Source organism: Ursus arctos, unplaced genomic scaffold (genome assembly GCF_023065955.2).
Source record: "Ursus arctos isolate Adak ecotype North America unplaced genomic scaffold, UrsArc2.0 scaffold_6, whole genome shotgun sequence".
NCBI lineage: Eukaryota > Metazoa > Chordata > Mammalia > Carnivora > Ursidae > Ursus > Ursus arctos.
In genome coordinates, this window is record NW_026623078.1 from 43,901,227 (window position 1) to 43,916,242 (window position 15,016).

The 15,016-nt window shown below is 42.9% G+C and overlaps 1 protein-coding gene across 1 annotated transcript in view; it reads left to right on the forward strand.

Annotated features, from left to right (window-relative positions):
• NECAB1 (N-terminal EF-hand calcium binding protein 1) overlaps window positions 1–15,016 on the forward strand; it is a 182,570-nt gene that overhangs the window by 150,854 nt on the left and 16,700 nt on the right. Inside the window, exons 8-10 of the mRNA XM_026495772.4 lie at window positions 168–244; window positions 4,953–5,006; window positions 12,370–12,482. Coding sequence (XP_026351557.1) covers window positions 168–244; window positions 4,953–5,006; window positions 12,370–12,482 — 244 coding nt within the window. The remainder of the gene's footprint in view (window positions 1–167; window positions 245–4,952; window positions 5,007–12,369; window positions 12,483–15,016) is intronic.

Genomic DNA, 15,016 nt, shown 5'->3' on the forward strand with positions numbered 1-15,016 from the left:
TCTACGGAAATCAATAACCTAGAAAGCACTCATGTGAATGTATTTCTTAAAAAGGTGGTGACTAGTCAGCGACAAGGTGGGCTTCCTTCAGGGTAAAAGGTAAGTTCTGGGGTGCCAAAGCAGTCCCGCTCTGTGTAATACATTGCCCTCATGATTTCCCCCTTAAGGCTTATTAGAAGAAGATAACCAGTGGATGACCCAGATCAACAGACTCCAGAAATTAATTGATCGACTGGAGAAGAAGGTAGGTGCTTCCTTTGCTTTCTTCTCCCTCTCGCTTTTCAGTACATTCTGACCCATTTTCCTCACCGCATTGATACATCTGTGGCTGCCCCACAGATAGAGTAACAGCCAGGAGCCCTTGATGCTACAAATGGCTGCTTGGTAGTTATCTGGGTGTTTCTGTTAAAGCAAATATACAAGCTCACCTTAATTCTCAGTCCCCCACCTCTACCCCTAGTTATATTTAAAATAGGATCTAGAGGGGCACGTGGGTGGCTCAGTGGGTTAAGTGTCTCCTTTCGGCTCAGGTCATGATCTCAGGATCGTGGGATGGAGCCCCACATGGGCCCCCTGCTCGGTGGGGAGCCTGCTTCTCCCTCTCCCTCTGCCCCTCCCCCCACGCTCGTGTGCACACACACGCTCTCTCTCAAATACATAGGTAAATCTTCAAAAAAAATTTTTTAAATAGGCTGTAGAGTTGCAAGTTAAATAAATGTCTGCATTGCCTGCCTCTCTGGTGATCGGTGCGGTAGGTAGCAGTGCGCCTGAATGATGCCGATGGCAGCTCTCAGGGGCGACCTGGCCCATGTCTTGCGCATGTTTCAGAGCGATTCCTGGGTGGTTGTGTGATATACTAAAAAATGAAATTACGTTCTCAACTTCTATAAATTTGCATGTTAACGGATGATTTTTGGCATTGGAACTACCCAGTGAGCAAGCAAGTAAGGATGTGTGACGAGTTTTTCAGATCTATATTTTGTGTCCAGCTATTTTTATTGACTAATTCAGTTAGTACATGCGGTCCTGATATGGTAGTGGGTCCCCCTGAAGCAGCTTTGATGGAAGCGGCAGGTTTTGTCAGTCAGTAAGAATAGGTGTTGTCTCTGCACGCCAGGCGCCGAGGAAGAAATGTTTATGTTTGAGACAGTTACTGACTTTGAAGAACCCCCAGTCTACTTGTAAAAATTAAGCTTTATTATAAAAATTGAGTTAACAGATTTTTTTAACGTATGTAGTAGCACGAACCAGTTCATAGTTAACGCTCCGTCCGTTCTCGCTGACTGAGACGTGCCAGAGGAGTGGAACGGATGCTTCCAAGGGAATGACCACTGCGAGCGAGGCTGTTTGGCGAGGACCTAGTGCAACAGGAGGGGCTTAAGTTGGCCCTTAAAAAGATGACAATTAGGAATTTTGTTTGCAAGCAACAGAAATCACCTCTGCAATCAAAGTTTTTTTCTGGAAGGATATGGGAGTGCTCACAGACTCAACAGATGGTATAGAAACTGGGATTCAGGAAAAGTCAGGAGACAAAATACCTCTAGAGATCTAAGTGAGAAATTCTCAGTGGTCTCTCAGGCTACCTCTACTGGAATGAATGAGTTTCAACGATCTCTAGTCTGTTGACATTATGCTCAAGGTTCCACTTTCCAGGGGGTAGGATCTGGCTGGTTTTGTTAGGGCCCCAGGCTGATTGCTTGGATAAGGGAGGGAAGAGCATCTTGACTGATGGTCTCAGAGCCCTGTACTGAAAGGAGAAGAGAGATTTCACTGAAAAGAAAATGTATTGTTATTAAAATTGGAATAAATGCTGGCCTGCTAACAAACCAATGAACAAACAAATATTTGCTACGGAGGAGTAAACTTTTAGTAAAAAGAGAGCAGCTAGAGAAGACGTTCAGGTAAGGGTGATAGCATGAATAAACCTTAAATAAGCCAGCCTGTTTCGATTCTTTCCTTTAGGGAAATGGTAACAAATAAGACTGCATGGATGGACAGGGGTCCTGTTATGGATGGGGTTAAATAACGGAGTAAGGGATTTGGACTTGTCTTGGAGACAATAGGAGGCATTTATTATTTTTCAACAAGTGACATAACTTGAAGATCTTTTAGATAGAAAATTGGACAGCAAGAATACAAACTGAATTCAAACAAGAAAATTCAGAGGCACCAAAGCCAGCTCAAGCAATGACATTAAAGAGCAGGTTGCAGATCTGAGCCCACTGGGATCAGGTATGGCAAGAGGTGGGCCTGTAATATGACCGAAAAGAAAATGGCGGATGTGAAAGACTTGAAATTAATAGGACCACTGAATGGGTATGGTGGGTAAAGGATAGGGGAATCTCAAGTAGGACTCTGAGGACTTGAGCCTGAGTGCCTTAGTTGCATCCTTATGGAAAGGAAGAGATAAGTGGGAGATAATGGGTGAGGTGAGGTGAACTGGTTGATTAGATGTGTGAATTTCAGGATCCAATAGGACACAGGCAGAAATGTTCAGTTAGATGTTAATAAGCAAGAAGTCAGGCCAACAGTTAGGAGCCATCGCCACGAAGATGAAAGCTCCAGGTCCTGAGGTTGAGGAGGATCTCCAAGAAGGAGATTATGCACAAGGAACCAAGTCCGGGGGAAGAAACCTTGGAGAGTTCTAGTCCCTCTGCTGCCATTCATCATTTGGTACATTTACGCTGACCTCTAACTGGGCAAATCACCTAAACTTAGAGCTTGCTGCAATTCAACTTTTTTCCTTCCTAATTTTATTAATTGACATTGACCTGAGTTAAACGTAATCATAGGGAAAATGGTGGCTATGAAAGTTAGCTTTCCAATCATGGAAGACGTGGAAATGCATGACCTCTATTTGGAAAACAATCCTTGTTAAAACATAAAGAGTCAATTGTTACATAATTTGAGATTCATTTAAAGAACCTAAATACCTCCTTTTAAAATAGGTTCGAAGTTCTTGGCAAACCTGTCTTTATTTGGTGTCCTAACTTTATATAGCTATTTTTAAAGGACTAGCTTTACCTTAGGTCATGCCTTTTTTTTCCAACTTGAAATCAAAGTATTATCACATCTCTTCCTTTCCTAGACTTTTTCTCCCTCCCTTCCTATGAAAGGGTTTCATTTTGAGGACAGTGGTTTGCTAAAAGTATGATGTGATGGTCTTCGGCATTGGGTCCCAGCTGTGTGGGGCTCAGCGTGATCTGCCTTAATGAATGGAGAGGCAGTTCTAGTTCCGTGTCCTACAACTTACTCTGTACCGTGAGTTAGGCTTTTAGAGGAAAAACTACCCAACTGCCAAACAGTAGCTAAGTGCATGTCATTTCACAGCTGACTCTCTTGGCTCTTGCAGTTGTTGGCCCCGGGTTTGGTCTCCCCATTAGAAGGAAGTGTTCCTGCAGTAGAACACCTGTTCTCTCTTCCTTGCACTTAGTCTGATAAATCCTTCCTGCACCGTAAACCAAGCCCGGTACCATTCACGTGCAGGGAGAAATCATCCTTGAAATTTCTACAAGTTCCTTCAGGCTTTCTTTCTTCCCACTTCGGCCTCTCTGAGGATTTATGGGGCTATATCAAGGTTATATTTTATGTTGTGCTTGAGCTCTGCAGAAAACTTCGTTTGCAAACATCCTCATTGGAAGGGGTAGAACGAAGGATGTTGTTCGTACCACCTGGTTTAAGCTGTTCTTATCTTCGATCGAAGAAGGTGGAAGTGAAAAGTGTAGCTGAGCTGGTGTTAGGGAAGGAGTGGTCAAGGAGATCCCTGTTGTTACAGTTTCTCTCTGTAGAGTATTTTAGATTCAGCTTACATCCATATGCAGTCCATCACCTTGCCTTCACGGAAAAGCCATGATTGCAATGGACTCATTCAGCCATTTATTTATTCAGCTAATGGTTATTGAGCTGGAAGTGGAAGTGCAGCAGTGATCAGAACAGGTAAGGCCCTTGGTCCAATAGAGACTGAGGGAAATCAGTAGACAACTCAATGAAATAAGGTAATTTCAGATAACGGAAAGTACGTTGAAGACAAAGTAAGGCAGTATGGTAGAGATGAGGGTTTGGATACTTAGAGTAGGTGATCAGGAAGGTCACTCTAAGGAGGTGGTATTGGAGTTGAGGTGTGAGAGAGGAGAAGGAGCCAGTTAGATGAATTCTTAGGAACAGAGAATTCCAGGCGGAGGAAACAGTAAAAGTTAAATAACTTGTCTAAGGTTTTACCACACGGGAACAGCAAAGCTAGATGTACATAGCTCTGTTTTTAACAAGCTTATGTGACTTCAGACGATCTGGATTTCACAACTTTCAATTTATTTCTTTTCTACTTGAAGGAATGATTGTGCATAATCCTCAGCACAAATGCTAGGATATATATTCTTAGAAGGAAGTCCTCAGAGATTACACGCTTGGTTTCACTAGGGACATTAGCATCATCCATTGATCACTGCAGAAAATTCTAGGCTCTTTTTAGTAGTCCTTGCTTTTTAGAAAATATCAATAGCATTTTCATTTGCTTTTGAATTCATTATGTTTTAGTAATGTCAAATTATCACCAGAGTGGTAAAAGTATTAGTTGCACTAATGTCCGTCAAGATTTCCCAGGAAAAGTGGCAATCAGTACTAACAGCTAAAGGAGGCAGCTTAGTCTTTTCTTTTTCTGTCCAATCCTTTCCCTGTTTTAATGAATCTGCTCCATTTTGTTCTCTTTTAATGTCATCAGTAAACCGAAAGTAATAACAAACACACGTGAAATGGCTTTTTACCACGGACAAATGGGTAAGAGAGGCTCTGCTGGACCGGCTTCCTTTTTAAACTCAGAATTATTCCATTTCCTTACAGATAATGCGGTTCTTCTGGTACAACATTGGCCATGAAAGAGCCAGCATTCAAGTGTATGGTGTTCCCTTTATCTCAGTTCTGGTCTTTTCTCCCCCCATTTCTTTCTCCACCTGAAGGATCTCAAACTTGAACCACGGGAAGAAGAAGTTATTGAAGGGAATACTAAATCTGTAAGTACTTTTTTTTCTAGGTCAAAATGTTAGAAATATGTACTTTGAAAACATTTAAGTTCTTCAAAATTAGTTACTATCGCAGTGAAAATTTGAAAAAGTAATACATAGGCGTATTTTATTTTGCATGGCTAAGTAGTAGTTGAAATTGTGATTTGTGGAAACCTGATGCCTACCTTACAGGGTTTTTATGTACGTACTTAGCATGTAATACGTGCAAAATGAGATTTTTATGCATATATAAGTCAGTGAGTTATTGAATAATTGAATGACTGTGACTGGCAGAGAAGGGCAACATTCAAATTATATCACGAACAACATGTAATAAACCCTGCGAGCCTGGGTGTGACACCTGAGCCGAAACTTGATGCTGTTCGGTATCGTATCTCCCGCTTTTATCCGAGGGCCAGGCACATTGGAAGTGCTCAGAAATCTTTTTTTTTTTTCCCAAGAAAAAAAATTGACATTTAGAGGAAAAAGGAACATTTACACTCCTAGGGAAAAGAGGTCCATCCGGAGTGGTGGCAATTTATAGAGACTGAGAGAGGATGGACAAAGTGATAGTAATAGAGACTAAAGGCACAACGAAAGAAATTTATGAATAAATTAACTAATTGAAAACACATATCATGATTTGTTATTTTGAGGCAGATATTTGTAGCACATTCTATTGGGGGAAAGTGGATCTTTGCATTCACATTTAGTGGAAATTTTGATTTTAAAATCTTGGCAACCCACAGAACATCACTTGTTTCTTAATGCCTTAAACATATATCGTATAGATCTCCTAGGATCCATCCTGTTTACATGAGGCAAAGCTGGGAAACCTTTCCTCTCTGTACCAGGCACCGCCTGTGGGATAGAAGGTGAGGCTCACCGTTCTTTCGGCTCCTGCCCACCTGTCCAGACTCAAAGCACAGAGAGTCTTCAGAGGGAAAGCTGTAGAGAAAAGCTTACTAATGGTGTCATCATTAAAATCCTATGGATATGGGGGCGCCTGGGTGGCACAGCGGTTAAGCGTCTGCCTTCGGCTCAGGGCATGATCCCGGCGTTGTGGGATCGAGCCCCACGTCAGGCTCCTCCGCTATGAGCCTGCTTCTTCCTCTCCCACTCCCCCTGCTTGTGTTCCCTCTCTCGCTGGCTGTCTCTATCTCTGTCAAATAAATAAATAAAATCTTTAAGAAAAAAAAATCTATGGATATGGACACATTCCCCAAAGGTAACCTATATTTCACCACAGGTTCAGTGCTTCTGGTTCCTCCACAGACAGGGTGTGGTCTGTATTAATTCATCAGGCACCCAGAATTCTAAAGGGGTAGGTTTTGGTGGGAAGCAGAATCTTTTCTGAGAAGGACAGAAGGCTGTCAAGGGCACATACTCAGAAGACCATCCCTGGCAGTCCCTCGGGTCCAGGATCGTGACCTGGTGATCTTGTATGTCTGGCATCAGTGAGATTTGCATGTAGGGAAAACTACACTCCAGTCAAGAAAACTGAACATAACTTTTCTCATGTTGAGAGAGACCATTGTCTATTCTTACATGATTTCCTAAGGTGAGACTATTGTCTCTCACTAGCTAAGTGGGAGAAAAATCGTCTAAGGATTGTTTGTGGAAGGTGACAGACTGTTCCTTCTCTGGTCCCTGACAGAAGAGAGCCCAAGGTCAATTTTCAAAGATTTATCAACCCAGACAGCATTACTAATTCAATAGTTCGTAGAAGTACTTAACAAAATAGGATTGGGCAAGGTGCTTCAGCAGTCAATATTATTGAAAAGCAGGAAAGGGTGTTCCTTAATTATTTTCAACCACATGGAAAGGTAAAATAATTATGCTCTTTGGGAATACACATATAGTAATGATTTGAGTAAGTTTGTTTTTCTCAAAGATACCAATAAGCTACTTGTCATTACAAGTTGTACTTTCTCGTTAGTGGTAGTAATGCCTCACCATCGATTCTTATAAATCCTTCTGTATTCAGAATGACGAAAACAGATCTCCACTGTTCACAGCCAGCACTGCAGGCTCCCCTGGGTTCCGCGATTTCTCTTGGTGTCCTAAACCAGGTTCAGGCTTCATTGACTAGAGAGGTGATTTTCCTTTTCCGTTAGTGAATACATGAGAACCTTGAAAAATAAATCCCATACCAGAAAGCAAAGAACAAACTGTTATGGTGGATTTTATTTTTGTAAAGCTATTCTTTACGGAGACTCTGCTACATGCACAGTATTGTGCCGCACACGCACCTGTGATTCACTTCCTCCCCATCATAGCTATCCGAGGTGCTGCCGTCATTAACCCCAGTTTGCAGATGGAGGATTGAGGTGTGGAAGGATTTCATTGCGTAGCCGGGCCCCAGCAGCTCTGTGCTAGACCTGTACCCCACACTGTAACAGTCCCACTCCAGTGTTCGGTGCATCTCTGGACACTGAAATGGAGTTTTCTTTGCCAGTGAGGTTGTGAGCTGACAGATGACTCTGTTTCATGAGGTCTCCTACCACTAGAGCAGAACAGGAGTATCTGGCAGGCTTAAATAGCACGCAGCAAAAGTCCCAAACCCTACTAGCTGACATATCTAGTTTTCTGGAACGTGAGTCATTACATAATGATGAGTCCAGCATATGATTTTTTTTTCTTTTAGGTCTTTTTTTTTTTTTTTCCCTCAGTGAGCAGAGTATGAGACGTAACATCTATTGAGTGTCTATCCTGGGCAAGATTTTTACATACAGTATTCCATTTAATCCTCCCTTAAACTCCATGATATAAGTACCGCCATTCCAATTTCATTTGGTGACTTAGGACGAAAAATGAAGTAACTGGCTCAAGGCCGCAGAGCTCATAAAAGTGAAGCTAAGTTTTTTTTAAACGTGTACTCTTTGCTCTTAAAGGGGAAAGAGGACAAGATGATGGAGGTAGATGAAAGAAAATGGTGTGGGCTCTAGAGTTCACGGGACCACCTCACATGCTTTCCTGGAATGAATAGTGCGTCTTTTGCTTGTTTGTTCCATGAATAACTCAATCGCCAGCTATGTGCCAGGCCCTGGGGGAGGGTCTGGGGATAAAGTGGTGAATATCACAGGCGCTACGAGACAGACAGAAGGACCTGCAGTGATTCAACAAGGATCTCCAGTACACGGTGATGGGGATTATTATAGAGAAGTACAGATGTGCAGAGCAAGGGAACACAACCTAACTTAGGAGGCCAGGGAATGCTTCGAGAGTGACACAGTATTTAAGGTGAAATCAAAAAGAATAAATAGGAGTTTGAAAAACTATTTACGTATCTCTTATAACATTGAATTGTTCAAATGTTGCACTAACAGGAAAACACTAAGGGGCTATGCAGGAAGATCGACGTGTTCCACGTGATTTGTAACAAGCACATTATAAAGACCGCAACCTTTAGAACTCATAATTTTACTCTTGTTAGAATAGAATAGGAAACGTGCATCAAAAATAAACCCAGATCTAAATTCCAAGATTGTGACTTTATGACTCCTGGAAACCTGGGAGTAATTTTTTGTCTTCCAGCTGTCAAGTACTAGGCAGGGAGTATGAATCACTGAAAGATCAATATTGTTTTTGAAGGGAGTCCATCCAGACCACACGTTCTGGATCTGGCAGGTGTGTTTACCCCCCCAAAGCCTTTCTGCTTGGTGCCATTGTATGCCTTGCACAGCACTTCTTACCAAACAACTGTTAGAAAAAGGTGATGATTTCCTAGATATTTCCTATGTTCAGAAGGGTTCTTTTTGGAGTCAATGTCATTTTAAACAAGGTTTGATCCCATTCTGGTGCTTTTCAAAAGCTGTAACTTTTCTTGAGCACATTACTGTTGTTTATACCAGAATAACTTTTGTTATCCTATTGTATAATAGGAGTTTACAAATCTAACATATTTTTCTGCCTTTCTATCCTCATAAAGCCTGTGAATAATAATATTTTGTGAAGTAAATTAATCCTGCCATGTGTATTGGGGGTTATTGCCCACAAATATGTCAGGGACTGTTAAAACATAGTTTTGCTTTGCAATAGCTATTATGAGATTGAACAAGAGCACGCAAGAAAGGCTGTTACATTTCTGAAGACATGCTTGGAACACAACTGTAAATGTAGTAAATAGAGCTAGAAAACATGAAACAAATTAGTTGCATTTAAAATATTTCTGTCTCTAGAGATTTAAAAAGTTGAAATTTCTCTAAATAAAAAAAAAATCCAAGAAATGAAAGGTTGATGCCGCTAACCTCATGTGACTAGCAAACACTATTCTGCAAATATTCCACCATAATTCAATCCTAACAGTCCCTACAGAGTAAATAATAAAGGCTACACTACCCCTTCTAAAGCAGAGAAACAAAAATGCTCTGGGCTGGCCATTCACCTCAGATTTCAGTAAGGATCTCAGGCTGTGTATTCGACATAAGGAACATACAGAAATGTCATGCAGATGTTAGGACTCCTCTACCAAAGCAAGTTATAAGGCTGGCCCAGATCCAAGGGAAAGGGAAATAGGATCCACGTTTTGATAGAAGAAGCTCACAGTCACATTTCAAAGGACATGCCTTCAGGGAGTAGAGAAGGATTCTATTCATGGTTGCAATTTAGATCACGTAAGAATTGCCTTCAGACTAAAAGAATTATGGTGGAATAAGTAGATATATTTATATATCTCATTGGGAAAGCCCATGAGAAATCATCTGAGTCATTGTTAATCACAAATACGTGATCAAGAAGTCTCTGTAGATTTCTGTGAGAAGAACATGTCCACAATTATTTTGGCAGAGATTAACTGAAACTCTTAGTTATTAATACTAAACCCAGGTCCGGGGAGAGTGGTACAGGAGGCTGGTTGTTCCTTACATAAGCTTAGGAGATAGTTACAGGCTTATGTCTACTGATTCTTGATCTCTGATTCTGAAGGGAAATAAAACAAAGCTCAATTAAAATTACTGAACTCATTAAGGCGACTGGGCTAGGGAAACAAGTAGACCCAAATGGAGAATGATTCTAATATAATAAACGTTTTCCCCTTGCCCGGTAAAACAGTCCACACAATGATTCAGGGACACAGGCCCCTCTCAAGCGTGGCCCTGCCATTCCTGAGGCAGGTCCGTCTAGCAACAGAAAAGGGGAAGAGAATGTGGAGGGGGTTCACATCCCTCTTGAAAGTCTTGGCCCAAAAGCAATACACAGCACTTGTGCTTGTGTTCTCTTGGTGAAAACTCATCGGTTGGTTATCTGCAAAAGCTGATGGACTGTGTACTCTAACTGTACCTAGAAAGAAGAGGAAATGGATTTGGGGGAGTAGGTTGGAGTTTCTGCCACAGCGAGCCTTCTGATCCTCAAACATGCATTCTTTTCATGTACATAGAACACATAGACCCCTTCACAAGGGAGACCACCCAAAGTCTCCTTCAGTCACTGCTTCTAGCTCGAAGTCTGGCATCCCTGGGTGACATGCTCAGCCCTCCCTGTAAGATCAAGACATAGTCCCTTGCGATCTGACACACTTATGAATAAAAAAGTAAGTTATCTCCCCTCACCACTCCCCGCAAACACACAGATAAAATACACAGTGATAAAACTGGGCCAGGAGAAATGTCGTAACAACTGTAATTCGGGAAAGGCACGAATAGGAAGCAGACAGCATTCACTGGTTCCTTGCAACAGTGAATTCATGCTGGGAAGATGCTTGTCGTTGAGGGAAGTTCTGTGATTGGACACTGTACCTCCGTCTGCGAGGAACTCTGTTGTCCGTTGTTGTTCTTTTGAGAGTTTCTTTTTGGTTCATTTTCCTCCATAACCACATCGGAAAGAGCTCATGGGAGAATATTGCCCCTTTTAGGGGTTATAGAGTGTTAGTAGCCTGCTTCCTGCTCGTGTGAGTTTGGGGGCCCAAATATTCCCTTAAGGCTTACACAATCAAAGGATTTTGAGGCTGGGATCAAGATTTCTTTGACAATACGGTTCCGTCAAAACTGTAGTAGACTTCTGGTCAATTTAAATATAGTCAGTTTCATGTGCTAGTATCAACCTAAAGTTATTCCATAGACACAGTTTTCAAACCTTGTTGATTTCTTGAGGCTCCTGTGGCTCAGTTAAGTGTCTGCCTTGAGCTCAGGTCATGATTCCAGGGTCCTGGGGAGCCTGCTTCTCCCTCTCCTGCCCACTCGTGCTCTCCTTCGGTATCTCTGTCTCTCTCTCTCAAATGAATAAATAAAATCTTTGTAAAAAACAAAAATGAAAACCTTGTTGATTAATTTACTAAACCTTATGAAGGTAAGGATTCTGTCTTGATTTATCTCTGTATACCCAGAATCCAGCACCCAGCATTTACCTGTAGGAAAATAAAGTAGGAACAATTATTGAATATATAAATTATCTATTATGCAATCTGTGATATAACTGGTCTCCAACAAAGCTATTAACGTGAAGTGAGAAACACACTGGAGAGGAGACAGCAAACCAGGGGCTTACTTCTGGCTCTGCCGCTACACAGCTGAGTAATGTTGTGCAAGTTGTTTTCCTCACATTCTAAACTGTCCTTACAGTTTTTTTCATACTTTTGTAATTCACTCCCAATCCTTACTTTTTTTTTGTACTTTATGATTCATTCCTAACCCTTGATGGAAGAGAGGCTTGGTCTTGGATCAGAGTGTATGTGAAGCCCCTGGGCAGATCTGTAGGAAAGGCCTTACACTACAAGTGCTGTAAACATAATAGAATTTGTTACAAGAAGCGGTTGCCATCCAGCCCAGTGTGATCCATTAAACACAGGCTCCATCTGATGCCATGAGATTTTGAGCAAGGCCTATGTTATGTGGTCGGTGGTTAATGTAGCTTTGGAAATGCAGCATTGAACACACATTTTTTGAAATGTGGTTGTTTGTAATGATACACATGTCTGATATCACAAAATATTTAAGGTGACTCTGGAGCTGTCCAGTAGGACTGCTCTTTAAAAATGACTATAGGCTTCATCCCAGCCCGGACTGCACATTAGAGCCACTTGGGGGATGGCTTGTATAAATGCTAGTGCTTGGACCCCACTTCCAGAGATTCTGATGTGAGTGCAAATTTGAAACCTCCCCAGAGCTTCTAATTGAGAACCACTGCTTTTAAAAGGGAAGTGTATCGTTGGGAGACACTCTCTATAGCACCTGCTACTGGAGGCAAGAAAGGTATCCTGCCTGCATTACAGCTTTCATAGCACAGTATTACTTGGACTAGTCATGGTCTTCCCTTTGGTCATATTTTTAGGTGAGGATTGTTTGCTCTGTGAGGAGGGGAGGGACGGGCTATAGGGGGTCCGGCGAAGCGAGGCTCCGTGACAGCCAGGCTGTAACGCTTGCCTCTTCCTCGGCAGCACATCATGCTTGTCCAGCGTCAGATGTCTGTGATAGAGGAGGACTTGGAAGAATTCCAGCTTGCCCTGAAACACTATGTGGAGAGCGCTTCCTCCCAGAGTGGATGCTTGCGGTAAGCGCTCCGGCTCGGTCCCTAGATGAAGGAGGGGAAGAGGGGCATTTGAGCTCCTCTTGTGTTTATGTTGATCATTCCAGCCCTCTGGGTGATGCCTTTTGCAGGCCTTAACTGGGTATTTTCTGTTTTAGCCTTGGACTCTATGTGGATTTGATCACCGGGGGCATCAAGGGAAATAAAATGGTGAGAACAATTTGAAGAGGGGAGTTTCACATCGACTGGCATCTCCCCTCTTGCACCCAGACAGGCCCACATGGATTTAATTCACCTCTGATGGATGAGCCCCAACTCCACGGGGCCTAGCTCTGAATGCTCCCTGGCAGCAGGCCCTGCAGCCTGATAATCATCTCAGCCATTATGAAATTGCACAGTGTCTGACGTCTTGATTGCAGACCTTGGCCGTAAAACAAAAACAGACACAAAATCCTCTTTCCCTAGCTACCCCAGCTCAGGCTTCGATTATCTTAGGCTACTAAAATTTATGAACTATTACTCACTTTCAGTTTCTCCACTCCAAGTAGTCCAATAAACAGTTACTAGAATAATTTTACAATTATATAATTGTACAGTTATAGAATCCCCTTCATCAGGAACTGCAGTACCTCTGAGTGTCTTAACCAAATGCTAGCTATTTCCCTGACCCTATGTTTTTCGTACCTGAAAATGCACAGCACTGTTACCATGGATTCTCTCTACCTGAGCGCCCAGCTGCCCATTGTCTTTCCAGCATAACCTGTGCCTTAGACCGGGCTGCTCTCCTTCCCAGAAATGTATGCCCAGCTGGTAGGTTTCCACCAAGCGCTTGTTGTGCCTGAAGCCCAAAGCCCAGCCCCAAACTCACCTGCTTCTGGAAAACTACAACCAAATCTACCCCTACCTCGGGGTGTGTTTAAACTGTATTTCATGATGCTCTCCAAATATCACTTTAGCACGGGTATGCATGCATGCGTATGTGCACGCACACGCACACACACACACACACGGAAACGCGTACTTTATGTCTGAGTGCTTTGGTGTTACTCCCAGTAATTATATTTTATTTATACTCCAACAGAATAGCTCCCCGGTTAAGAAGTCTGGCTCTGGAGTTAAATATGGGATTGTGTTCATTTTGTAATATAGGGAAAGAGCCTTACTGGTTCTTCATCAGGAACTTCCTAAGACCCTGAGACGGCTGTGAGGATTAACTGAGTGCTCAGCACCCCAAGGCCCAGACAACATGAGCGGGGTACTCTCCCTTCATCATCTGGCTGGCTGACCTCTGACCCACTCTCTAGAGTTGCAGGGGACTCGCTCAGTGCTGTTCCTGTCCGACTGCTTGCAATCTTCCAGTCATGCCTTTGTAACAGAAACACAGGAGATGCTGAGGTTGCGTTGTTGTTGTTGTTGTTGTTGTATTTCACAGCAAACTCAGAAGGGCTCAAATCAAAACCATTTTAGTCCTTTTAGTTCAGTGACATAGGATCTGCCAAAGTGCAAGTGTACGTAGTTTTAAAAGCCTACTCATCTGGAACTGAAATTGAAGGCTTGGAAAATGCAAAAAGAGTGTGTGTGCGCGTGTGCGTGTGTGTGTGTGTACACACCATCCACAGTAGGAACTGCAGGAACTAGGGCACAATACTAACCGAAGAAGTGGGGACGTAAGGAAGATAAAACCCGGTTTGGTGGATCACAATCTCCAGGAACGGATTAGACTTTTACATTTGTAAGTAACGCACAACGTCTGATTAAGATTCCGAGGTAGTGCTTTCACGTGTGCGGGGAGAAGGGCCCGACGCTCCGGGCCAGCCCCGGGTGACGGAAGCAGCAGTGGGAGGGCAGCTGAGGCGACGGGGCCGCGCTGCCTGCTGCAGACTGTTCTCTCGGCAGCCACGGAAAACTGCTCCCTGGGCTCCAGCTGTGAAGTACCGGAGGGGGAGAGCCTCCTCCAGGGAGATAAATTGAGACTCTCAGTCTCTCCTTTTCCTTGGCAAGACTGGTTTGTTTTTTAAGGACTCTTCACTCACTTCTTGCTGATTTTTCAACTGATTTTTTTTCTTTTATTGGAATTATCAAAAAGTAGACTTTGTCAGATGGAATGAGCGTCAGAGAATCACTCCAAGTGGCTCGAAACCATGTGAGATACCCATTATGCCGGCCCGCCGGTCTAAATTCAGTTCATCAAATCCAGTTTTCTTCTCTATCGGTTGATGAGCAATCAAATGAGCCACTCGTGTTGTCAGCCATGCACATGCCTTGCGCTGGGCTGGTAAAAGGAAACCCAGAATGGACAGTTTCTTCTTCTCCCCTGATGTCAGGCTCAGCTTCACCATGGCTAGCCAGGAAATGCTGCCATGCCACAAAGTAGAAATGAAGGATGTATGACTAGGCAGTTTGCACCCATTTCTTATTTGATCTTCACTGCACTCATCTGAAAGAGGGAATGGGCTCAGATGCAGTAAACATCTTGCCCCGGCGTGTCTGACTCCAAAACCCACATTTAATCCTTCTTGCCGTGCTTGGTCATCCTTGAATTAAAGTTTTCTAGACTT